This window comes from Rhinopithecus roxellana, chromosome 8 (assembly GCF_007565055.1).
Source record: "Rhinopithecus roxellana isolate Shanxi Qingling chromosome 8, ASM756505v1, whole genome shotgun sequence".
NCBI lineage: Eukaryota > Metazoa > Chordata > Mammalia > Primates > Cercopithecidae > Rhinopithecus > Rhinopithecus roxellana.
Window position 1 is genome coordinate 8,010,846 of NC_044556.1, and position 26,542 is coordinate 8,037,387.

General features: G+C 54.1%; 1 protein-coding gene and 1 long non-coding RNA gene across 2 annotated transcripts; both read right to left on the reverse strand.

The window, feature by feature from the left end:
* Positions 1–473: 473 nt before the first annotated feature.
* LOC115899163 lies at positions 474–3,209 on the reverse strand. The gene is made up of 2 exons (XR_004058850.1): positions 2,794–3,209; positions 474–1,866 (listed from the first exon to the last, which is right to left on the reverse strand). It is a non-coding gene; the product is annotated as an uncharacterized LOC115899163 (long non-coding RNA).
* A 1,611-nt stretch (positions 3,210–4,820) lies between these two features.
* Positions 4,821–15,046, reverse strand: SLC39A3 (solute carrier family 39 member 3). Its single transcript, XM_010367323.2, has 3 exons — positions 14,839–15,046; positions 11,405–11,713; positions 4,821–5,783 (listed from the first exon to the last, which is right to left on the reverse strand). Exons 2-3 carry the CDS (start codon positions 11,612–11,614, stop codon positions 5,049–5,051), a joined length of 945 nt encoding a protein of 314 aa, XP_010365625.1. The 5' UTR covers positions 11,615–11,713; positions 14,839–15,046; the 3' UTR covers positions 4,821–5,048.
* Positions 15,047–26,542: the final 11,496 nt, after the last annotated feature.

Here is a 26,542-nt window from a genome sequence, read left to right on the forward strand (position 1 = left end):
TCTTCCCACTCCAGCCCCATCTGGCCTCAGCACCCGACAGCCGGGAGAGGAGTTCTGGGGTCTTCCAGACAAGCCCCCACGTCCTGCAGCAGCCCCTCCCTCGAAAGGCAGATGTCTCCTCTACTTTCGGGAGCCTCCGCCTCCTTCCCACCTGCAGGTGGACCCTGGAAAGGCTGGGGCAGCCTCCGAGCATTGAGGTGAAGGCCGGGGAGTCTTTATTAGTGACAGGCTGCTCACTGGCTCTGTCCCAAAAGCAGACACAGCTCAAGGCACCAGCTGGGTGCAGACTGGCAGCTGGAACAGGTGGGATACAGCCCCCTCTCTTCCCAGTGGGGCAGAGGGTCCGGAGCTGCTGGCCAGGACGGTCTGATGGTGCCATGGGCTGGGAGACACCATCCCATCCACCACCGACCTCCCCGTCCCGCCCCGAGCTAATAACTTGTGTAACAGAAATGCAAACAACAGACACCGTGGGGCCGACAGGCTGTTATTACGGCTGACTCAACCCCGCAGGCCTGGGTGCCGTCTCGTCATTTTCTCCTTTTGTCTCCAGATCCAGGTGGGGGAATCCAGCGATGCCATCCAGCTGTCTGTGCTGAGAACCCCATAAGGTGCTTCCTTCCCACTGGAGCCCGTCCCTGCGCCCAGCTGAGACCCCGAGCCCAAGTCCCAAGTCAATTCTCCAGCTTGCAGAGCTGAGTGACACCCCCACCCCTGCCCAACCTCTCTGTCCCAACAGAAAAACCTGGACCCACCTGGGGTCTAGGCAAGGCTGCTGGGTCTGTGTCCGGCAGGGCAGTGGCTGGGCCTGACGTGGGTCCCTCCCATCTGTGACCTGCCTGGTCATAGACAAGAAAAGCCTCTGGCCAGGCACGGGCCTAAGGGTAGCCATGGCCCAGCCAGGAGCGTTGCATTCGGGCAAAGGTGGCACTGGGTGCTCTGCGCTTGGAGTTCTGGTTTTTTGTGTATTTTTGAGACCGAGTCTTGCTCTTGTTGCCCAGGCTGGAGTGCAGTAGGGCAATCTCGGCTCACTGCAACCTCTGCCTCCCGGGTTCAAGCGATTCTCCTGCCTTAGCCTCCCACGTTGCTGGGATTACAGGAGCCCGTCACAACACCCAGCTAATTTTTGTATTTTTAGTAGAGATGGGGTTTCGCCATGTTGGTCAGGCTGGTCTCCAACTCGTGGGCTCAACTCATCTGCCCACCTCAGCCTCCCAAAGTGCTGGGATTATAGGAGTGAGCCACTGCACCCGGCCGGAGTTTCGTTTTTTAAACAGGAAGCTGTCTGTGTTATCCAGGAACGATCTGTCCAAGCTATTCCTGGTCTCTCACAGCACATGAAACAGTTGGCAGGTGTCCCCTGTCCTCCCAGTGTCTCTCTTGTGAACGGGTGGTCTACACAGCCCACCATCACCTGCCCTGGGTCTTCCTATGAGTTGGGCTGGGTGTCTCCCCCTGTGGACATTGGGACCAAACTGTTCTCTGGGGTGGGGCCGTCCTGGGCACTGCAGGGTGCTGAACAGCATCCCTGGCCTCCATCCACTCCATGCCAGGAGCACCCCCATTCAAGACAACCACAGATGTCCCCAGACAAGGCCCGGTGTCTCCTGGAGGCAGAAGACTCCCGGCTGGGAGTCACAGTCAGTAAAAGAGACCCGCAAAGAGGAGGACCCTTGGCTTCTGCAGGTCACATGACACTTCTGTGACTCAAAGTTGTGTAGAGATGGAGGCGGCCGTGTGCAGCCAGAGCTGGCCTGCTCTGCAGTGCTGTGACGTCGGTTTGAGGCAGGAGTGGTCTGCGGCTGCAGGCGGTGACAAACCCAGGCTTCCTCAAGCAGTGGCTCCTAGCACTGGATGACAGTGTATCTGTGGGCAGAGCCAGAGGAGACAGAGTCGCTGGGCTGCCTCACAGGAGCCCGGACCCGGCCGCTGTCAGCCAAGGGACCTCGGGAATGAGCCCTGCGCCTCTGGACTCTGTAGGATGGACGAGATGACCACTCCACGTCTTTACCCCAACATGGACATATGCTGGGTTCCTCCTCAAAAGTGGGTAAAGCCGCCAGGCATGGTGGCTCACGCCTGTAATCCCAGCACTGTGGGAGGCCGAGGCGGGTGGATCACCTGAGCTCAGGAGTTCAAGACCAGCCTGACCAACATGGTGAAACCCCATCTCTACTAAAAATACAAAAATTAGCTGGGCGTGGTGCCGGATACCTATGGTCCCTGCTACTCTGGAGGCCGAGGCAGGAGAATCACTTGAACCCAGGAGGCGGAGGTTGCAGTGAGCCGAGATCGTGCCACTGCACTCCAGCCTGGGCGACAGAGTAAAACTCTGTCTCAAAAAAAAAAAAAAAGTGGGCTGGGCATGGTGGCTCACGCCTGTAATCCCAGCACTTTGGGATGCCGAAGTGGGCGGATCACGAGGTCAGGAGTTCGAGACAAGCCTGGCCACCATGGTGAAACCCTGTCTCTACTAAAAATACAAAAATTAGCTGGCCATGGTGGCGGGCACGTGTAATCCCAGCTACTTGGGAGGCTGAGGCAGGAGAATCGTTTGAACCTGGGAGGTGGAAGTTGCAGTGAGCCGAGATGGCGCCATTGCACTCCAGCCTGGGTGACAGGGCGAGGCTCTATCTCAAAAACAAACAAACAAACAAACAAAGTGGTGAAAGCTGACCAAAAGTGGCTCAAGAGATACCCTCCTGCCTTGGGGTCCTGCCGGCCCCAGGAAAGCTCCTTTCGTGCCCCCTGAGACTCTGGGACGGAGAAATCTGGAGGCCACAGCCTGCTCACCCTTGCCCCGCCTGCGTCCTGCTTTCTGGCTGCTGCCTCTGGTCTGCTGCGGTTAGAGGAGCAGAGCCAGCCCTGAGCTCCCACCCTCGGGAGGACAGATGTGGCTGACGGCACAGCGCTGGTGCGGGACAATGTGGTCTCGGAGGCTCCTCTGGAGGGAAAGGGAAGAAGCTGCTTAGGACCCTTTGTGGGAGGCAGTGGCTGGGCCTGCAGGGGTCGACAGCTGGGGTCCCTCAGGCCACCCTGGGGAGCTGATGGCTGGTGAAGGGCAGGGCCCCACTTTGTGCTTCCAGCTGTGATGGGTGAAGGTGGATGGGGACCCCAGGAGCAGGCGGTGCTCTGCCCCATGTGGGTTCCTGCTGGATTTGGGGGACAGGGACCCTGCGCCTTCCCATGTGGGGGGCCTGGATGTCCCTATCCCCTGGCAGTCGTGAAACTCAAGCCACATTCCCCACCAGTGCAGGGACCCAGCAGCTTCACAACCCAGCCACCCGCAATAAAGGACAAATGGCCTAGGCGGGGTGAAGTGGGGGAGGGAGGGGCAGAACCACACTGCGTTCAGGACACTGCGAAACTCCTCCACCCCGGAGCCAGGGCCAGGCTGCACGGGGTTCAGAGATGGGTCCCCGGTAAGACGTTCAGAGTTCCAACAGCAAAGGGGTAGGGACCCCCTGGAGTGGAAGTTGGCGGGGAAGGTCTCAGGAGCGGAGGGCAAACCTCAGGTTACTTACAGACCCCATGGAGTGGAAGTTACTTGCAGGGGCCGTGCGACTTTCCTGGCTTCCCAGGGCCCCTGTGACAATAATCCTGGCAGCCACCGCCCTCTCGAGGTCGTCCCTACCTGTGACTGGCCCCTGGGAGCTGCAGCAGGGCCATCGGCCGGCACGCCCCTCAGAGAAGTCACTGGCTGGCCCTGGAGCTCCCCATCTGACTAGAGGGATGGACTGATAGACAGGAGACCCGCCAGGCCCAAGCCCACAGGCCAGATGGGGGCCTCTCCATGTAGCACCCCCACAGTCAGTCTTGTGGGCTGGTGTAGGGAGACGTGGCGGCGAGGCAGAGTATGGGACGGGAGAAGGTTCCCTGGGGCCTGGCACCCAAAGCTGAGCGACAAGGGAGGAGGTGAAGACAGCCAGAGGCCCTCACAGCCCTGATGGGGCCGGGGCTCCAGGTCAGAGCGAGGAGGTGGTGAAGCCGGTGGAAAAACCCAGCCCGGGCGGGCAGGCCGGGCCCTCTTCCACGGCGCCACAGCGGCTTCAAGCCAGGCAGAGCAAAATCCCCGAGGAAAGGAGTCCTTCCCCAGCTCTCACCTCCCCAGACCCGGCAGGGTTGCCTGGACAACGGCTCAGGCCTTCCGGAGGTTGCCACGGAGCTGGGAGCCCAGGGCTGCCCCAGCCCACGCTCAGCTGCTCGTCCCCCGCGCTCCTGCCCTCTCGGGAGCGGTGTCCGGGGGAGGGAATAGCGCCACGGGGCCCCTGCTCCACCGCCGGTGGGATCCATCTTCCTCTGGAGACCCCAGTGTGTGCGGCGGAGCTGAGGACTGATCCTCAAGCTGCTTCCTGACCCTGCTTATGTGTCTCAGGAAACTGTGACACTCACCCAGCCCAGGGGTCCCTGCTCCAGGGGCCACAGCAACAGGGAGAGGAGGAGAGGGCACTCCTGAGGGAGCACAGCCCACTTGCGGGGGGCGCAGCCTGTGTGGCAGAAGGGACGGAGCCTGGCTGTCCCACCACAGAAACTCCAACCTCTTATAAGCCTCAAGACACTCTCGGGGCTCGGGTGGCGAGATCTTGGCAACAGAACAGGGCAGAGGACGGGCCTTCAGGACTCCCAGCTGGTTCCGGAGGCACAGGCGGTGCAGCCCCCACTCTGGCGACAGCAGCCAAATGCTCCCGTCCTTCTCCACAGGCTGGGGGTGTGCGGCAGGGAGAGGAGGGTCCTGACTGTTCTCACCTGGACCCAGGCCCCGGCCCTCCCGCCCGCGGGTTGCCACACCCCTCAGCCCAAGGTTGACATGGCCACACAGCTTTGGTAAAGACTTTTAAGAGAAAGAAGTATTTTCAAAAGTAGCAGTGCTCTGAGACTCGGGCTGTAGGATCAGGGGGCACAGCCTGGTTCCGGGAGGCCCCTTGTGCAGAGACGGTGGCCCGGGGCCACAGTGCTTGCTCTCAGGGGAGGCGGGGCCAGGGGACGCGGCCTGTGTCTGGCCCGGGGCTCCCGGCGGGCTCCGGCGGAGGGGACAATGGCGAGGCTGCTCACCACTTCAGGAAGACCATCCCGGCCAGGACGGCATAGCCCAGCACCAGGAAGAGGACCTTGAGCAGACGGTCACTCTTCTCCTCCAGCTCCTTGGCCAGGATCTCCAGGAAGGTGATAAAGAGGAAGGTGCCGCCCGCCAGGCCCTGCAGCAGCACGGAGGCCACGCTGCCCGGCACGCCCTGGGCGCTCTCAATGCCCAGGCCCAGGCCGATGCCCAGGGGGATCATGGCGCTCACGGTGACTGCTAGCTTGGCTGCGTCCCGCAGGGGCATGGCACTCCGGGCCATGCTGATGCCCAGGGCCACGGCCACCAGCGTCTCGTGGACAGCCACCCCCACGAACAAGCTCACCACTTTCTCCCCCTCCTCCTGCAGGCCCAAGGCCAGGCCCTCAAAGACCGAGTGGGCCGACAGCGCGAAGGCCAGGCTGAGCAGGCGCACAGGGCTGGCACGCGAGAGGCCCTGCACGCTCAGGCTGGGGCCGTGGCCATGGGGCTCCACGTAGAGCGCGTGGCCCCGCGCGCCCCCCATGAAGGGGCTCTCGTACTCCGAGTCGCTGCCCACGTCCGAGCCGGCGTTGAAGGTCTCCAGGTCGATGAAGGACGGCTTCTCCTTGCGGAAGGTCAGGATCAGCTGCTCCAGGAAGACGGTCATGAAGAAGCCCAGTAGGAGGATGGTCTCGGCCAGCGGGTAGTCGGTGCTGATGTGGCCGAGGCTCAGGACCTTCTGGAGCTGCAGCCAGGGACACCCGAGAGAGAGAGAGAGAGACCCACACTCAGGGGTGGAGGCGACAGGACCGGCCAGATGTCACCGTTCAAAACAAAGTCCAGAAACCCCCGATTCACACAGAGGTTAAAACAAGTGGGAGAGGAAGGGCTTATCTGTGATTGATTAACAACAAACAAACGAGCTGGGGGCGGTGGCTCACGCCCGTGATCCCAGCACTCTGGGAGGCCAAGGCGGGCGGATCGCTGGAGCCCAGGAGTTCGAGACCGGCCAGGCCACCATGGGGAAACCCATCTCTACTAAAAATACAAAAATTAGCTGGGTGTGGTGGCGAGTGCCTGTAATCCCAGCTACTCGGGAGGCTGAGGCAGGAGAATGGCTTGAACCCAGGAGGTGGAGGCTGCAGTGAGCTGAGATCGCGCCACTGCACTCCAGCCAGGCTGACAGAGCGAGACTCCAGCTCAAAATAAATGATAAAGAGCTGCACTGGCCTTGCGTGTTCTGCTGCGGGGCCTCCTCTGTGCTTCCCTGACTGACACGCCCAGGCCCGACTCTCCTCCCGGTCAGGGCTCTCCTAGCGAGGGGAGACTTTGGTGGGAAAAAACTAGATGCAAGTCAGACAGGAGCCGCATCTGCAAGAGGTACACGCTCCTAAGGGAGTGACAACCGCTCATGGGGCGGACACGCAGGCATTGGGCTATGCGCCAGGATGAAGTGTCCCGTGAAAGGCAGGCTGTAAACACCCACAACAGCTCCCTGGAGCCCTGTCAGGACAGGGCCAGAGTTCACAGCCACCCTCCAGAAAGACCTCGAGACCAAAGCAGGAGAAAATCAGAACATGCCCGACACTCACAACACCTGCTTCCCTGCTTCCTTCCCAGCAGACTGCATTACAACCTGCGCGTGCACACACACACGCACAAACGCACACACACACGCACAAACGCACACACACACGCACAAACGCACACACACAGATGCACATGTGCGCACACACAGACGCACAAACGCACACACACAGACGCACATGCGCGCACACACGCACAAACGCACACACACAGACGCACATGCGCACACACACACACGCACAAACGCACACACACAGACGCACATGCGCGCACACAGACGCACAAACGCACACACACACGCACAAACGCACACACACAGACGCACATGCGCGCACACACACACGCACAAACGCACACACACAGACGCACAAACGCACACACGCACAAACGCACACAGACGCACATGCGCGCACACACACACGCACAAACGCACACACACAGACGCACAAACGCACACACACACGCACAAACGCACACACACAGACGCACATGCGCACGCACACACCCGCACAAACGCACACACACAGACGCACATGCGCGCGCACACACGCACAAACGCACACACAGACGCACATGCGCACGCACACACGCACAAACGCACACACACAGACGCACATGCACGCACACACACGCACAAACGCACACACACGCACATGCGCGCACACACACACGCACAAACGCACACACACACACACACGCACATGCGCGCACACACACACGCACAAACGCACACACGCACATGCGCGCACACACACGCACAAACACACACACAGACGCACATGCGCGCACACACACACGCACAAACGCACACACACACGCACAAACGCACACACACAGACGCACATGCGCGCACACACACGCACAAACGCACACACACACGCACAAACGCAGACGCACATGCGCGCACACACACACGCACAAACGCACACACGCACATGCGCGCACACAAACGCACAAACGCACACACACACGCACAAACGCACACACACAGACGCACATGCGCATGCACACACCCGCACAAACGCACACACACAGACGCACATGCGCGCACACACACGCACAAAAGCACACACACACGCACAAACGCACATGCGCGCACACACACGCACAAACGCACACACACGCACATGCGCGCACACACACACGCACAAACGCACACACACACGCACAAATGCACACACACACGCACAAACGCACACACACAAACGCACACACACGCACATGTGCACGCACACACACGCACAAACGCACACACACAGATGCACATGCGCGCGCACACACACGCACAAACGCACACACAGACGCACATGCGCGCACACACATGCACAAACGCACACACACACGCACAAACGCGCACACACAGACGCACATACGCACACACAGGTGCACATACAAGCGCACACACACGCACAAACGCACACAGAGGCACATGCGCACGCACACACACACACAGGCACACACACGCACAAACGCACACACACGCACAAACGCACACACACACGCACATGCGCACGCACACACACGCACAAATGCGCACACACACGCACAAACGCACACACACACGCACAAATGCACACACACACGCACATGCGCACGCACACACGCACAAACGCACACACGCACATGCGCACACACACACGCACAAATGCGCACACACACACGCACATGCGCACGCACACACACACACGCACAAACGCACACACACACAGACGCACATGCGCACGCACACACACACACACGCACAAACGCACACACACACGCACAAACGCACACACACGCACACAGACGCACATGCGCGCACACACGCACAAACGCACACACACAGACGCACATGCGCGCACACACACACGCACAAACGCGCACACACAGACGCACATGCGCACACACACACAGGTGCACATACAAGCGCACACACACGCACAAACGCACACACAGAGGCACATGCGCACGCACACACACGCACAAACGCACACACACGCACAAACGCACACACACAGACGCACATGCGCACGCACACACACAGGTGCACATACAAGCACACACACACACGCACAAACGCACACACACAGACGCACATGCGCACGCACACACACACGCGCACACACACACGCACAAACGCACACACACACGCACAAACGCACACACACACAGACGCACATGCGCACGCACACACACAGGTGCACATACAAGCGCACACACACGTACACGGTAGTTCTCAACCACGGCGATTCTGCCCGTGTGCACACCTGGCAATGTCCGGAAACATTTTTTATTTTCACAACTTGGGTAGGGGAGAGGTGTTGACATTTGGGGCTGGATTGTTCTCTGGGATGGGGCCGTCCTGGGCACTGCAGGGTGCTGCTGAGCAGTGTCTCTGGCCTCCACCCACTCCAGGCCAGAAGCATCCCCAGTCCCGACAACCACAATGTCCCCAGACATCACTCAGTGTTTCCTCGGGGCAGATCACGCTGGGTGAGCCTCTGCTGCAGCAGAAGACTGTGTTTCCACAGAGAAGCCACTTAACTCCCTCACTGACCACCGGCTGGTGAGTGCCTCGCTTGGGGACAAGCTCACAAGGAACTCTAGTTACTCCCAAGAGACGGACATTGATCAGGAGAGATGAGGCAGACGCACAGGAGCTGTGAACCAGGCACCATTTTCCAGGGGTGACTGAGAGCCTGGCCCTGCAGTGGGTGACGCTGGGGGCTCAGGAGGAGGGACCGCACCCGCCTGGCCAGCCCGAGGGCAGGGGAACGGCAGGGGAAGGTTTAGGTGCTGTGAGAAGGCCACTGTGATGTGGGGGAGGGAAAAGCGAGCTCCCTGCAGTCGCCCAGGCCTGCAGTCAGAGGGTGATAGGGGTGACGCCATGACTCTGGGGGAAAAGGGGGCTGGCAGTGGCCTCTGGGATGCAGGAGACATCAGAGACGACCAAGATCTCCATCCTCGCAGCACTGATGTCAGTCTCCACACGCTGCGTAACAAATGAACGCAGACTCAGCCACGCAGAACAGCAGGAAGGGGGTGTCTCGGCTCTGAATGGCAGGAATCCAGGTGTGGGCTAGCTGGGCTCTATGCTCCAGGTCTCGCGGGGCTGGAACCAGGGTGTCGTCAGGGCTGAGATCTCACTGACGCCCAGGGTCCTCTTCCAAGCTCACTGGAGGCTGGGAGAGTCAACCTCCTCGCGGCTGTGGACTGAGGCCCCTGTGTCCTGGCTGGCTGTTGGCAGGGATGGCTCCCGGCACCAAGAGGCTGCCCTTGGATCCTCACTTCATGCCCCTCTCCTGGCACACCCTGGCTTTTTGCTTCTCCAAGGCCAGCAGGAGGGGGAGTGGCTCACTTGATTAGGCCAGGCCCACCCCCTCCCTTCGGGTGAACCGTGTTAACTGATATGGGTCGGTCATCACAGCTGCAAAAAAATCCCCTCTGCTGGGATTCTGACATAATGGCAGGAGTGACACCCACGGCAGTCCCAGCCCCACCCACACTCGAGGGCAGGAAACAGCACAGGGTGTGTGGAGCAGGGGCTGGAAGCTCGGGGGCCACCCTGGAACTCCACCCTGTCACACTAACAGGCTCAGAGGATTTAATCCCAGACAACAGCCCCTCTCCTCCTTTCTGGACACCAGGCACGAGGAAAAGCAGGGCCAGGGGGGGGTGGTTAGCTTAGGGCTTCTGTGCTTTCATTGGGAGGAAGAATAGGGGGTCCTCACATCTCCACCAAGCTAGTAACCAACATAAACTCAACCGTCACATCCGGCCCAGAGAGAGGAAGCCCCTCACTCACCCAGTGTCCCCCAGCAAGCATGGCCAGGGCTGGTCAGTGTGGCCCGACAGGGGACCCATACTCTGGGCTGCTGATGTAGGAGAGCTCAAGGAACAGGTTACCAGAGGACGATGCCATCAGGAGTTAGGGTGGACAGACTCCAAGATGGCGCCAGAAGCCCCTGCCTCCTGACAGACATACCCTGTGAGGTCCTGGCCACTTGAGTGTGGGAGGAACTTGAACTTGCTTCTAACCGGAAGGACACTGGGGCAGAGGGGAAGGGATACGCCGCCATCTCTGTATGACACAGGACTGTGCCCTCTGTCTTATATGGAGGCATGGCCATCTTCTCCATTTGCTGATGAAGGAACTGGCCATGCCGCGGAGGCCCACATGGCCAGGCTCTGAGGGCTGCCCAGCCAACAGACACTGACTGACAGACATCTTCGGTCTGACAATTGATGAGGAACTGAACCTGGCTTACAACCACATGAGTTTAGAGGCTGACCCATCCCCAGTTGAACGTTGAGATGAGACCACAGCCCAGGAGACATTTTGACTGCTGCCCTGTGACATCCTGAAGCAGTGCCCAGATAGATCCCTGCCTCACAGAAACTGTGAGATGATAAACGTGGGTAGTCTTAAGATGCTAAGTTTGCTATAATTTGTTACGTAGCAGTAGCTGACTGATACAGGAACTGAAGAGAGGCCATGCTTTCCAGCTTCAGGACAGAGTGTGTGCTACCTGGGTGGGTGGTCTGGTCTGATTATCAGGTGACAACTGACAAGTCCACCTGTTGGGAATCCCAGGTCTGGTCCAAGCCCCTTGTTTAGCTGGGAGAGCACAGAGACAGAAAGCAACCAGTTCACAATCACACAGCAAATTCACTTCCTACTTTCCGTCACCCTCACAGCATCAAGGCCTCCACTGAACTTGGTATCAGTGCTGAAAATGCATCAGAGTCCCTTGGCCATAAGGTGCCAAGGGCTGCTGCAAGCACCCAGGGAGCCCTTACCTTTTCCCTCACAGCAGGCAGCAGAGCATTGAAGCATGTGGCCAGGAACACCCCTCCTCCAAAGGTGTTGCAGAGAGACAGGATCTTTTTGGAGCGATGGGCCTTCTCAAAATCTGTCTCGATGATCTTCACGGGGAGCAGGGAGCCAAGCAGCATGAAGAAGAACACGCCCACCATGCAAAGAATTTTGGCCACTAGCAATTTCACCATGGTGGCAGCTTGGGTTGCTCTGGTCACCGCAGGGCCAAACCCCACGATGTGCTACCGAGCCCAGCCACGCAGTTGGAGGCTCATGGCTTAGTCCGGCAACTGTGAACAGCAGGGGCATTGCATTAGCCTTTTTTTTTTTTTTTGAGACGGAGGCTCACTCTGTCACCCAGGCTGGAGTGCAGTGGCGCGATCTCGGCTCACTGCAACCACCACCTTTCGGGTTCAAGCGATTCTCTCACCTCGGCCTCCCAAGTAGCTGGGATTATAGGCGACCGCCACCACACCCGGCTGATTTTTGTATTTTTAGTAGAGACAGGGTTTCGCCATGTTGGCCAGGCTAGTCTCAAACTCCTGACCTCAGGTGATCTGCCTGCCTTGGCCTTCCAAAGTGCTGGGATTACAGGCGTGAGCCACCGCGTCCGGCCTTTTTTTTTTTTTTTTGAGACAGAATCTCGCTCTGTTGCCCAGGTTGGAGTGCAGTGGCTGGATCTCAACTCACTGCAAGCTCCGCCTCCTGGGTTTACACCATTCTCCTGCCTCAGCCTCCCGAGTAGCTGGAACTACAGGCGCCCGCCACCTCGCCCGGCTAGTTTTTTGTATTTTTTAGTAGAGACGGGGTTTCACCGGATTAGCCAGGATGGTCTCCATCTCCTGACCTCGTGATCCGCCCGTCTCGGCCTCCCAAAGTGCTGGGATTACAGGCTTGAGTCACTGCGCCCAGCCAGCTTTTTTTTTAGACAGAGTCTCGCTCTGTTGCCAGGCTGGAGTACAATGGCACAATCTCTGCTCACTGCAACCTCCGCCTCCTGGGTTCAAGAGATTCTCCTGCCTCAGCCTCCCTAGTAGCTGGGATTACAGACATGCGCCACCACCCCCAGCTAATTTTTTTTGTATTTTTAGTAGAGACGAGGTTTCATCATGTTGGCCAGGCTAGTCTCGAACTCCTGACCTTGTGATCTGCCTGCCCCGGCCTCCCAAAGTATTAGGATTATAGGTGCTAGCCACCGCACCAGGCCAGTTCTTCAGTTTTAGAACTCGTACTGGTTTTCTTTGCTTCTCAATCTACAGACAACTGTGGGATCTTGTAAGCATGTAAGTTAATACTTAATAAATTATCATTTATATATATAACTATTCCATTAGTTGTGTCCCTCTAGAGAACCCTAATACACTGTCTCAAAAAAAAAAAAAAAGTTCATGAAAACTAAAAAAAAATCCAGGCGGGGTGCGGTGGCTCACACCTGCAATCCCAGCACTTTGGGAGGCTGAGGCGGGTGGATCACCTGAGGTCAGGAGTTCAAGACCACCCTGGCCAACATGGTGAAACCCCATCTCTACTGAAAATACAAAAATTAGCCGGATGTGGTGGCTGACGCCTGTAATCCCAGCTACTCGGGAGGCTGAGGCAAGAGAATCGCTTGAACTCAGGAGGCGGAGTTTGCAGTGAGCCAAGATGGCACCACTGTACTCCAGCTTGGGTGACAAGAGCAAAACTCCGTCTCAAAAAAATAAATAAATAAACAAACTAAATAAACTCTAAAATTCCACTCCTCAGTCTCCCTGGCCACATTCAAAGTGCTCAGTAGTCACACAAGCCTACTTGACTTCTTTGGTTATCATATTTGACAGCAAAGGGAACACTCTTGTCACTGTAGAACGTTCTATTGGATGGTGGTGGTTCATGGCTTCCCCATGCCCCAAAATAAAGTCTAAACTCTGTACCCTGAGGCTGAGGCTCTGCACGACAAGCTGCTGCCTCGCCTTGGCCCACACTGGTCCTTTCTGTGCCAAGCTCGCTCATGCCTCAGGACCTCTGGTTCTCTTCTCTCCACCTGGAACACTGCTCTCTCCTGACTTTCCAGTGATGCCTCCTTCTTCTCTCTTGCTTCACTGCATCCAGGACCCCTTAAAAGGGCCTCCCTCAGCCAGGCGTGGTGGCTCATGCCTGTAATCCCAGCACTTTGGGAGGCTGAAGTGGGCAAATCACCTGAGGTCGAGAGTTCAAGACCAGCCTGTCCAACACAGTGAAACACTGTCTCTACTAAAAATACAAAAATTAGCTGTGTGTGGTGGTGGGCACCTGAAATCCCAGCTACTCGGGAGGTTTAGGCAGGAGAATCACTTGAACCCAGGAGGTGGAGACTGCAGTGAGCCAAGATCACGCCATTGCACTCCAGCCTAGGTGACAGAGTAAGACTCTGTCTCAAAAAAAAAAAAAAAAAAAAAATTAGCTGGGCATGCTGGTACGCGCCTGTAATCCCAGTTACTCGGGAGGCTGAGGCAGGAGAATCACTTCAACCCAGGAGGTGGAGGTTACAGTGAGCCGAGATCGCGCCATTGCACTCCAGCCCGGGCTGCAGAGTGAGACTCCGTCTCAAAAAAAAGAAAAAAAAAAAGGAGCCTCCTTCTCTGACCGTGGCTGACTCCCGCCCTAAACCATATCCCTGAACCCGCCGGAAGGCCTGGTGCACAACAGACACTAAAAAACCGCTGGCTGAACACAGGGAGGAGCGGAAGCCTGTGGGCACTGATAAGGGCCGCATTACCTGATGCAATGGCCCAAAATGGAGTCGGTTTCACTCTGGACCCCAAAATGTCACCATTCTTAGGAGGAATCTCAGCTCCTCCCCTGGTCCTTGAGTTTTCCCCAACTGGGATTTCTCCCCCATCATCAGCGCCAAGCGTCTCATGGCCCCGCTACCTCCCTGCATTCAGGTCTTCGGGTCACTGCTCAGATGTCTCCACTCACAGCCTTCCCCGCCCCCTTCCCTGGTGTTATTTTCTTTTATGTTGTGCTGCAGAAGGGAACTAGGAATTACATTATTTTAAGTCGATTGAAGTCGTCCCGCCCCCCACCCCCCAGGCGGTGAGTTGGGCGGGACCAGGCTGTCTGTCTTGCTCTGGGCCAGCTGCACCCAGCGCAGAGCCAACCAGGCACACAGTAGGCGCCCAATAAAGACCTGTCCGGCATCTGGATGCCTCAGGCTGCACAGTGAAGGTGAGGGTGGCCTGCACGCTGTCAAACTGTAGGCTGCTCGGGCCGGGATGCGGAGGGCGCGGGCTCATTCATTCAATCAGCACTTATTGAGCGCCTTCTGTGTGCCTCGCGCGGCCAGATACCGGAGTCGGGCCTCGGCTAACGTGCGGGTAGAATCCACCAGACCACTGGCCGCCCAGCGCCGCCCCGCCCCGCCGCCCCGGGTCCTCTCTCAGCCCGCACCTACCTCCCGGGGAACCTTCGTCCCCCGACAGGCGCCGCTCCCCGCCCAACCGTCGCGTAGTCTCGACCCCACAGACGCGGCCTGGAGAGGCCCCGCTCAGCGCGGCTGGCCCACGCCCCGCCCACGCCCCTGCCCATTGGCCTCCCTGAGAGCTGCTGGCAGAACTTTCCATACTATTGGCTGCGGAACCTGCCACTCATATGCGACTCCACCTCTTCTACCGGCACAGGAAAGGGGTTTCCTCCCGCTGAGCGGCGGGCGCAGCCACCAAGCGGCCCCGACGGGAAACTCGGATCGGCGAGGAACGGTTCCGGCAGGATTGGGTTTCCAGAGCTGTCCAGGGGCATCTGGTGCTGAACCCCGCTTGGAAGGAGCTTGGAGGTGTGGACGGGAAGTGATTTCCAACGCAAGCGGCTCCTCTCTCAGCGTCCTCGCTGCTGATCCCCTTACGGACGGCTGAAGAAGCAGCTTCATCCCTTCAACAAATCTCTGTTGATAGGCAGGAGAAATAAGTCCAAGAGACCGACAGTACATCACAGTGGCTACAGCTCGTAACAATGTATTGCATACTGCAAAATTGCTAAGAAAGTAGATGTTACATGTTCAAACCATGAAAAAATAAGTATACGAGGGAACGCATAAGTTAAAAACCAAATCTTGGCAGGGCGCAGTGGCTCACACTTGTAATCCCAGCACTTTAAGAGACCGAGGCGGGAGGATCGCTTGAGTCCAGGAGTTCAAGGCCAGCCTGGACAGCATAGTGAGACCCTATCTCTAAAAAAAAAAAAAAAATTTTTTTTTTTTAGACAGAGTCCTGCTTTTGTCACTCAGGCTGGAGTGCAGTGGTGCGATCTTGGCTCACTGCAACTTCCAACTCCCGTGTTCAAGCGATTCTCCTGCCTCATCCTCTCAAGTAGACGCAATTATAGTCGCGTGCCACCACTCCAGCTAATTTTTGTGTTTTTAGTAGAGACGGGGTTTCACCATGTTGGCCAAGCTGGTCTCAAACTCCTGACCTCAGGTGATCCTCTTGCTTTGTGCTCCCAAAGTGCTGGGATGACAGGCATGAGCCACTGCACTTGGCCTGATGACTTGATTCCAACAAACAGAAAATGGCAAGCGAATAGGATGTCATTCTGCGATTAGGCTCTGAGAGACTGTGACTTCTGTTTTCCTAGCAGAGCCTGTCTCTCACCTTCTCAGCCTACACGCCTTGACAAAGCAAGCTAAGATGCTGGAGAGATCCACAGGGTAAGGAACTGAGAGTGTCCTCCAGCCAACGGTCAGCAAGGCAATGAGACCCTCAGCACAACAGCCCATAAGGAACCAAATGCTGCCTACAGTCATGAATATTATCATGGAAGAGGGTCCTGCTCCAGGTGAGCTTTTGATTGACTGCTTCACTTCAATTGCAACCTTTGAAAGACCCTAAAACAGGGCTGTATACAGTGGCTCACGCCTGTAATCCCAGCACTTTGGAAGGCCGAGGTGGGCAAGTCAGTTAAAGTCAGGAGTTTGAGACCAGCCTGGCCAAGATGGCAAAACCCCATCTCTACTAAAAATACCAAAATTAGCTGGGCATGGTGGCGGGCACCTGTAGTCCCAGCTATTCAGGAGGCTGAGGCATCAGAATCATTTGGACCTAGGAGGCAGAGGTGACCGTGAGCTGAAATCATACCGTTACACTCCAGCCTGGGCAACAGAGTGAGACCCTGTCTCAAAAAAAAAAAAAAGGAAGAGGACGGGCGCAGTGGCTCAAGCCTGTAATCCCAGCACTTTGGGAGGCCGAGACGGGTGGATCACAAGGTCAGGAGATCAAGACCATCCTGGCTAACATGGTGAAAACTCGTCTCTACTAAAAATACAAAAAAAAACTAGCCGGGCGAGGTGGCGGGCACCTGTAGTCCCAGCTGCTCGGGAGGCTGAGGCAGGAGAATGGCGTGAACCCGGGAGGCGGAGCTTGCAGTGAGCTGAGATCTGGCCACTGCACTCCAGCCTGGGCGACAGAGCGGGACTCCGTCTCAGAAAAAAAAAAAAAAGGAAGAAAGAGAGAGAGAGAGAGAAAGAAAGGAAAGAAAGAAAGAAAGAGGGAGATTGAAAGAAGGAAAGAAGAAAAGAAGAAAAGAAAGAAAGACAAAGACCCTGAAAACAGAAGACCCATATGAACTGCACCTGAATTCCTGATCCAGAGAAACTGAGATAATAAATGCTGTTTCAAGCCACTTAGTTTTGTGTTTGCTTGTATTTTGAGAGAGGGTCCTGCCCCATCACCCAGGCTGGAGTGCAATGGTGCAATCATAGCTCACTGTAGCCATGACCTCCAGGGCTCAAGCAGTCCTCCCATCTTAGCCTCCCGAGTACCTGGGAGCATGTGCCACCATGCCTAGCTAATTTTTTACCTAATGTCACACAAGCCAGTCTTGAATGCCTGGATTCAGGAAATCCTCCCACCTCAGCCTCCCAAAGTGCTGAGATTACAGGCATGAGCCACCATGCCTGGTGGCACTAAGTTTGGGGGGAATATTGTCATATGGCAATAGATAACTAATACACCTACATACCAGAAAAACTATAGGTCATACTAAGTTCTGTGAAGAAAGAAAGAGAGAGACTTCTGTGCAGGAATTAGCCAAGTCAAATATACTGAGAAGGCTGGGTGCGGTGGCTCACACCTGTAATCCCAGCACTTTGGGAGGCTGAGGTGGGCAGACCACTTGAGGTCAGGAGTTCAAGACTAGCCTGGCCAACATGGTGAAACCCCGTCTCTACCAAAAATATAAAAAATTAGCAGGTCGGCCGGGCGCGGTGGCTCAAGCCTGTAATCCCAGCACTTTGGGAGGCCGAGACGGGCGGATCACGAGGTCAGGAGATCGAGACCATCCTGGCTAACACAGTGAAACCCCGTCTCTACTAAAAAATACAAAAATCTAGCCGGGCGAGGTGGCGGGCGCCTGTAGTCCCAGCTACTCCGGAGCCTGAGGCAGGAGAACGGCGTAAACCCGGGAGGCGGAGCTTGCAGTGAGCTGAGATCCGGCCACTGCACTCCAGCCTAGGCGACAGAGCCAGACTCCGTCTCAAAAAAAAAAAAAAAATTAGCAGGTCATGGCCAGGCGCGGTGGCTCATGCCTGTAATCCCAGCACTTTGGGAGGCTGAGGCGGGCAGATCATGAGGTCAGGAGATCGAGACCATCTTGGCTAATACAGTGAAACCCCATCTCTACTAAAAAATACAAAAAAATTAGCCAGGTGTGGTTGCGGGCACCTGTAGTCCCGGCTACTCGGGAGGCTGAGGCAGGAGAATTGCACGAACCCAGGAGGTGGAGCTTGCAGTGAGCCGAGATCACACCACTGCACTATAGCCTGGGTGACAGAGCAAGACTCTGTCTCAAAAAAAAAAAAAAATTAGCAGGGCATGGAGGTGGGCACCTGTAATCCCAGCTACTCGGGAGGCTGAGGTAGGAGAATCGCTTGAACTTGTGAGGTGGAGGTTGCAGTGAGCCAAGATCATGCCACTGCACTCCAGTCTGGGCAGCAGAACAAGGCTCCATCTCAAAAAAAAAAAAAAAAAAAAAAAAAGTACTGAGAAGTAGGGAGAGGAGACAGGATAGTTGACAAAAAGATGGAGAAGGGTTTGCTGCATTTGAGGAGTTGGAAAGCCAGCCTGGCTAAATGTCCGTGAGCAGTGGGGAGATGGGAGATTAGGGACAGTCCCGTAGCCCGTGCTGTGGAACTTGGATGTTACCGTAAGTGCAGTGTGATTCACTGAAGGATGTTAAGTAGGTGAGGGTTGTCATCTAATTTTATGTCCTAAGATTATTTCGACTCGTGTGTAAAGAAAGCCTGAATTATAGAGAAGCAAGAATGGAAGCAGGGAGACTACTTCAGAGTCCTCTGGGCAAGAGTTGGGCTGGGTGCCTTGGCACACGCCTGCAATCCTAGCACACGGGGAAGCCAAGGAAGGAAGATCGCTTGAGCCCAGGAGTTCGAGACCAGCCTGGGCAACATAGTGAGACTATCTCTATTTCTAAGACTTGATGGTAGTTTAACTGAGGGCATTGACAGGAGAAAGGACAGTGAGTGAGTTTGAGAAATATTTTGGAGGGTGAATTGACAGGACTTGGCACTGGTTTGTCTGTGTGGGTTGCAGGAGAAGGAGGTGTTGGGGATGACTTCTGGTTTTCTGCTTTGTGCCATCGGATGGATTCTGGTGCTCACTAAAATAGGAAAGACCGGAGGAGGCACAGAGATTGAAGGCGTCAAAAGACAGAGTTCAGTTTTGCAGAGGCTATAAATGAGACATCTACAAGTTCTTAGCATTTAATGCCATTTTCTGCCTGCGTGGAGCTGACATCGTCTTGTGGAACACGCAGTTTGTGGTAGCTATTTTTATTATCAGATGCAGAGTGATCCGACTCTGTTTCTGTTTCCCATAACTCACGACAAGAAAAAGATGGCTTGTAACACGAGCACACCAGGTAGACGCCACAGGACGACTACTTCCTAAGGGGAATTCACAGCATGTGATATTTATTCATGATTGTTTGGCGAATCAGGCTGCTCAGAGAAGGAGCTACGTAAGCTTTGAGCTTTGATTCATTCAGCATGTGTTTTTGAAAACCTCCTGGCCGGGCGCGGTGGCTCAAGCCTGTAATCCCAGCACTTTGGGAGGCCGAGACGGGTGGATCATGAGGTCAGGAGATCCAGACCATCCTGGCTAACACAGTGAAACCCCGTCTCTACTAAAAAATACAAAAAAATTGCCGGGCGAGGTGGCGGGCGCCTGTAGTCCCAGCCACTCCGGAGGCTGAGACAGGAGAATGGCGTAAACCTGGGAGGCGGAGCTTGCAGTGAGCTGAGATCTGGCCACTGCACTCCAGCCTGGGCGACAGAGCGAGACTCCGTCTCAGAAAAAAAAAAAAAAAAAAAGAAAAAGAAAAAAGAAAACCTCCTATGCACCAGAAGCTATGTAGGAGCAGGTGTCTTCAGAGTGCAATAGAAAAAAACACTAAACAATAAAATAAAATAAAAGCAGCACAGTGACACATGCCTATCATCCCAGCACTCTGGGAGGCTGAGGTAGGAGGATCTCTTAAGCCCAGGAGTTGGGAGACAAGCCTGAGCAAGATGATGAGACCTTATCTCTCTCAAAAAAAAAAAAAAAAAATACTGACATATTTGACTGCATTGAGTATTTCAAAAATCTTCCATAGTAAAAAAACACCATGAATGGGTTTAATAGACAAGAAACAGGCTGAGAGAAAAATGTTGATATTATAGGAGACAGAGCCCTTGATAGAAAATAAACATCCTCAAATAAAAATGGGAAGGAAGATGAATGAGCAGTTCACAGGAGAACCAATATAAGAGGTGAATAAATATAAGAAAAGAGTCTCAATCCAGGAAGATAATCACAAAAATACAAAATAAAACAAGATGCCGGGCACGGTGGCTCATGCCTTATAATCCCAGCACTTTGGGAAGCTGAGGCAGGAAGATCGTTTGAGCCCTGGAGTTCAAGACCAGCCTAAGCAACATAGTGAGACCCTGTCTCTACAAAAAAAAAAAAAAAAATTAATTAATTTCCCAGGTGTGGTAACGCACACCTGTCACCCCAGCTACTGGGAGGAGAGAGGATTGCTTGAGCCCAGGAGTTCAAGGCTACAGTGAACTATGATTCTGCCACTGACCTCCAGCCTGGACAACAGAGAAAGACCCTGTCTCAAAAACCTAAACAAACAAACAAACAAACAAACAAGCAACAACAAAAAGGGCCAGGCGCGGTGGCTCACGCCCGTAATCCCAGCACTGTGGGAGGCCAAGGCAGGTGGATCACTTGAGATCAGGAGTTTGAGACCAGGCTGGCCAACATGGTGAAACCCTGTCTCTATTAAAAATACAAAAATTAGGCCGGGCGCGGTGGCTCAAGCCTGTAATCCCAGCACTTTGGGAGGCCGAGACGGGCGGATCACGAGGTCAGGAGATCGAGACCATCTTGGCTAACACAGTGAAACCCCGTCTCTACTAAAAATACAAAAAAACTAGCCGGGCGAGGTGGCGGGCGCCTGTAGTCCCAGCTACTCGGGAGGCTGAGGCGGGAGAATGGCGCAAACCCGGGAGGCGGAGCTTGCAGTGAGCTGAGATCGGGCCACTGCACTCCAGTCCGGGCGACAGAGCGAGACTCCGCCTCAAAAAAAAAAAAAAAAAAAAAAAAAAAAAAAAATACAAAAATTAGCTGGACCTGTAATACCAGCTAGGTGGGAGAATCACTTGAACCCAGGGGGCGGAGGTTGCAGTGAGCTGAGATTTGTCCACTGCACTCCAGCCTGGGCGACAAGAGCAAAATTCCATCTCAAAAACAAACAAACAAAAAAAAAACAAACGAACAACGGACAAAATTTGAATATAGACTGTATATTAAATAATCATGTTATGCCAACATTCAGTATTGTTTAATTTCCTGAATTTAACAATTATGCTGTATTTATGTAACAGAATGTCCTTGTTCTTAGGAGAGATACAATACAAGATGTCTGGGACTTTCATTTGAATTGTTCGGCAAAAAAAAATAATGATTATTATACACAGATACACACACATAAGAAGAAAAAAAGAAAATTTGGCAAAATGTTAAGAATAAGTGAATCTAGGTGAAGAGCATAAGAAAATTCATTGAAAGCCGGGCACGATGGCTCAGGCCTGTAATCCCAGCACTTTGGGAGTCTGAGGCTGGTGGATCGCCTGAGGTCAGGAGCTCAAGACCAGCCTGACCAACATGGAGAAACCCCGCCTCTATTAAAAATACAAAATTAGCCAAGTGTGGTGGCGCATGTCCGTAATCCCAGCTACTCGGGAGGCTGAGGCAGGAGAATCACTTGAATCCAGGAGGCAGAGGTTGCGGTGAGCTGAGATGGCGCCATTGCACTCTAGCCTGGGCAACAAAAGTGAAACTCCATCTCAAAAAGAAAAAGAAAATTCACTGAAATATAAACGTGGTGTTTTTGTTTGTTTGTTTGTTTTTGGTTTTCGGTTTTTTTTTTTTTTTTTTTTTGGAGACGGAGTCTCACTCTTGTCGCCCAGGCTGGAGTGCAGTGGTGCAATCTCAGCTCATCGCAACCTCCACCTTCCAAGTTCAAGTGATTCTCGTGCCTCCATCTCCCAAGTATCTGGGACTACAGGTGCCCGCCACCATGCCCTGCTAATTTTTTTGTATTTTTAGTAGAAATGGGGTTTCTCCATGTTGGCCAGGCTGGTCTTGAACTCCTGACCTCAAGTGATCCTCCTGCCTCAGCCTCCCACAGTGCTGGGATGACAGGCGTGAGCCACCACGCCCCGCCTCACATGACATTTACTCATCACATCTTCTTAGACCCCTCTTGCTGTGACAGTTTCTCAGACATTCCTTGTATTTCATGACCTGGACAGTTTTGAGGACGACGGGTCAGACATGTTGTGGAATATTTCTTTTTTTTTTTTTTTTTTTTTTTTTGAGATGGAGTCTTGCTCTGTCACCCAGCTTGGAGTGCAGTGGTGTGATCTTGGCTCACTGCAAGCTCTGCCTCCCGGGTTCATGCCATTCTCCTGCCTCAGCCTCCCGAGTAGCTGGGACTACAGGCGTCCGCCACCATGCCCGGCTAATTTTTTTGTACTTTTAGTAGAGATGGGGTTTCCCCATGTTAGCCAGGATGGTCTCGATCTCCTGACCTCATGATCCGCCCATCTCGGCCTCCCAAAGTGCTGGGATGACAGGTTTGAGCCACCGCGCCCGGCCTGGAATATTTCTTTATTGGAGGTTTCCTGATAGTTTTCTCACCGTTGGACTGGAATTGTGTTTCTGTTGTTTGTTTTTGAGGAAGACTGCAGAAGCGAGGCTCCATCCTCCTCACATCATGTCAACATCCATGCAGTCAACGACTTACCACTATTGACACTGACTGGGTCACCTGGCTGACATATGTCAGGTTTTTCAACTGTAAAGATCCCTTTTTTTTTTTTTTTTTTTTTTTTTTTTTTTTTTTGTGAGATGGAGTCTCCCTCTGTAGCCCAGGCTGGAGTTCAATGGCGTGATCTCAGCTCATTGCAACCTCCATCTCCCGGGTTCAAGCAATTCTCCTGCCTCACTCTCCCAAGTAGATGGGATTAGAGGCGCCCGCCACCATGCCTGGCTACTTTTTGTATTTTTAGTAGAGATGGGGTTTCACCATATTGGCCAGGCTGGAGTCTTACTATGTCACTTAAGCTGGTGTTGAACTCCTGGTCTCAAGTGATCGTCCTGACTCAGCCTCCGAAAGTGCTGAGATTACAGGCATGAGCCACCAAGCCCAGCCTATTATTTCGTGTGTGTAGAGACAAAGTCTTCCCATGTTGCTCAGGCTGGTCTTGAACTCCTGGATTCAGGCAATCCATCCGCCTCAGCCTCCCGAATAGCTGGGACTATAGGTGTGTGTCACCACACCTGGCTAGCACCTGTTTTTCAGGTCCTTCAACTTGAGCTATTCTGGCATAGTTGTTTGCTATTATGGTTTTGTTTTGTTTGTTTTGAGATGGAGTCTTGCTCTGTTGCCCAGGCTGGAGTGCAGTGGCACCATCTCAGCTCACTGCAACCTCCGCCTCCCAGGTTCACGCCATTCTCCTGCCTCAACCTCCTGAGTAGCTGGGACTACAGGTGCCCGCCGCCATACCCAGCTAATTTTTTGTATTTTTTTTTTTTTTTTTTTTTTTTTTTTTTGAGGCAGAGTCTCACTCTGTCACCTGGACTGGAGTGCAGTGGCCAGATCTCAGCTCACTGCAAGCTTCGCCTCCCGGGTTTACGCCATTCTCCTGCCTCAGCCTCCCGAGTAGCTGGGACTACAGGCGCCCGCCACCTCGCCCAGCTAGTTTTTTGTATTTTTTAGTAGAGACGGGGTTTCACCGTGTTAGCCAGGATGGTCTCGATCTCCTGACTTCGTGATCCGCCCGTCTCGGCCTCCCAAAGTGCTGGGATTACAGGCTTGAGCCACCGCGCCCGGCCATTTTTTGTATTTTTAATAGAGACGGGGTTTCACAGTATTAGCCAGGATGGTCTTGATCTCCTGACCTTGTGATCCACCCGCCTCAGCCTTCCAAAGTGCTGGGATTACAGGCGTGAGCCACTGCACCTGGCCGAAATGTCTAAGTGTTTTGCTCGTTAAGAGAATTGGGTCATCTCTCTTCTTCTCACTGATTGGTAGGAGTACTTGATATTTTTATAAAGTACGTATTGCAAACGTCTTCACCCACTCAATGGGTCAATTTATCCCTCTATTTTAATGGCATCATTATTTTAATGCAGTCTAGTTGTTGATTAAAACAAACAAACAAACAAACTTGGCCGGGTGCGGTGGCTCACACCTGTAATCCCAGCATTTTGGGAGGCCGAGGTGGGCAGATCACCTGAGGTTGGGAGTTCAAGACCAGCCTGACCAACATGGAGAAACCCCGTCTCTACTAAAAATACAAAATTAGCCAGGCGTGGTAGTGGGCGCCTGTAATCCCAGCTACTCGGGAGGTTGAGGCAGGAGAATCGCGTGAACCCGGGAGGCAGAGGTTGCGGTGAGCTGAGATCTCGCCATTGCACTCCAGCTTGGGTAAAAAGAGTGAAACTCTGTCTCCAAGAAAAAAAAAAACTTTATAGTTAGTGCTTTTTGCTTTCTTTCTAAGAAAATTTTGCCTACCCCAAAATAGACCCTATATTTTCTTCTGAAACACTTGTGTACCTTTTGCAGATTGTACTTGTATAACTCTCAAAAACAGGCACCACCCATCCATGGCATCAAACGCTAGGTCAGTGTCACCCTTCGGGTAGGCAGTGAGTAGCAGGAGTGTGGGGGAACTGCTTAGGTTTGGTTTCTCGGTGTAGGTGCCAATGACATGGGTGTGTTCCCCGCGTGAAAATAAATTCATCATGATGTTTACTTCTTTTGAGATGGAGTCTCGCTCTTGTTGCCCAGGCTGGAGTGCAGTGGCGCGATCTCGGCTCACTGCAACCTCCACTTCCCGGGTTCAAGCGATTCTCCTGCCTCAGTCTCCCGAGTAGCTGGGATTACAGATACCCACCACCACACCCGGCTAATGTTGGTATTTTTTAGTAGAAATGGGGTTTCGCCATGTTAGCCAGGCTGGTCTCGAATTCCTGACCTCAGGTGATCCACCCGCCTCGGCCTCCCAAAGTGCTGGGATTACAGGTGTCAGCCACCACGCCCTGCCCGTGATGTTTGCTTATAATTTGAGCACTTTGGTGTAGGTATGTTTCACTTCCATTAAAAGCTTTAAAATGCCTGTAGTCCCAGCTACTCAGGAGGCTGAAGTAAGGGGATCGCTTGAGCCCAGGAGCTCAAGGCTGCCGTGAGCTACGATGGTGCCACTGCACTCCAGCCTGGGGAACCTATCTCTTAAAAAAAAAAAAAAAAAGAAGAAGAAGAAAAAGAAGAAGACTGGCACAGTGGCACCCACCTGTAACTTTGGGAGGCCAAGTTGGGAGGACTGCTTAAGGCCAAGAGTCTGAAACCAGCCTAGGCCATACCGCAAGATCCCATCTCTAAAAAAAAAAAAAAAAAAAAAAAAAAAAAAATTATCCAGGCATGATGGCATATGCCTGTAGTCCCGGGTACTCGGGAGGCTGAGGCGGGAGGATTGCTTGAGCCCAGGAGGTAGAGGCTGCGATGAGCCGTGACTGCACCACTGCTCTCCAGCCTGGAAAGGAGACACACAGAAAGAGAGACTTTGTCTCAAAAATAAATAAAAATTGGCTGAGCGCGGTGGCTAACACCTGTATTCCCAGCACTTTGGGAGGCCGAGATGGGTGGATTACCTGAGGCCAGGAGTTCAAGACCAGCCTGGCCAACGTGGAGACACCCTGTCTCTACTATAAATACACACACTCACACACAAATAGCCAGACGTGGTGGTGTGTGACTATAGTCCCAGCTACTCTGGAGGCTGAGACATGAGAATCACTTGCACCCAGGAGGCGGAGGTTGCAGTGAGCCGAGATCATGGCACTGCGCTCTAGCCTGGGGGACAGAGCAAGACTCTATCTCCAAAAAAAAAAAAAAAAAAAAAAAAAAAAAAAAATTAAAATTAAAAGATAATAAATAAGTAAATAAAAATTTATACAGGTGGAAAAGGCACAGTTAACAAAAGAGAGGGAGACAGAGGAACAGGGCTCCCCAAGTCTACCTGGGCTTGGCAAGAATTCAGGACCATCGTGAGCTGATGAGAATTTCTGGTTTCTGGTGGGCTTCGCGCGTCCTCGCGCGCCCAGGCTACCGCCTCTCATGGCGTTGACCCTGCATCCCACAGCTATGCAGGGCCAGCCTGGCTCCCTGCTCCACTGCGTGCATCCTCTTGGCTCCATCAAAGCACGAGCACCCGGTAGGGCATCCCTGCTTCGGGGGACGTTTTCTCCGTGTCATTTTGAAAGGAGACCCGCTTCTAAGAGCAAATCACTAGGAGCCGGGCGGTCCCTAGGCTCTGGCCCGGGTGGCTGCAGGAGGAGCCACGCCTTGTCGATCGCAGCCCGGGCAGCTGCGGACACACGTGGGTGCCCGCGGCTACCGCGCCCCCTGGCGGCTCCGTACGGAATCGCCCCGGCTCCCCATTTCCGAGGCCACATCCCAGGTGTTTGGTCTCCAACCCAATATTAATTTATTTATATTTATTTATTTATTTAGAGTCGGAGTCTCGCTCTGTC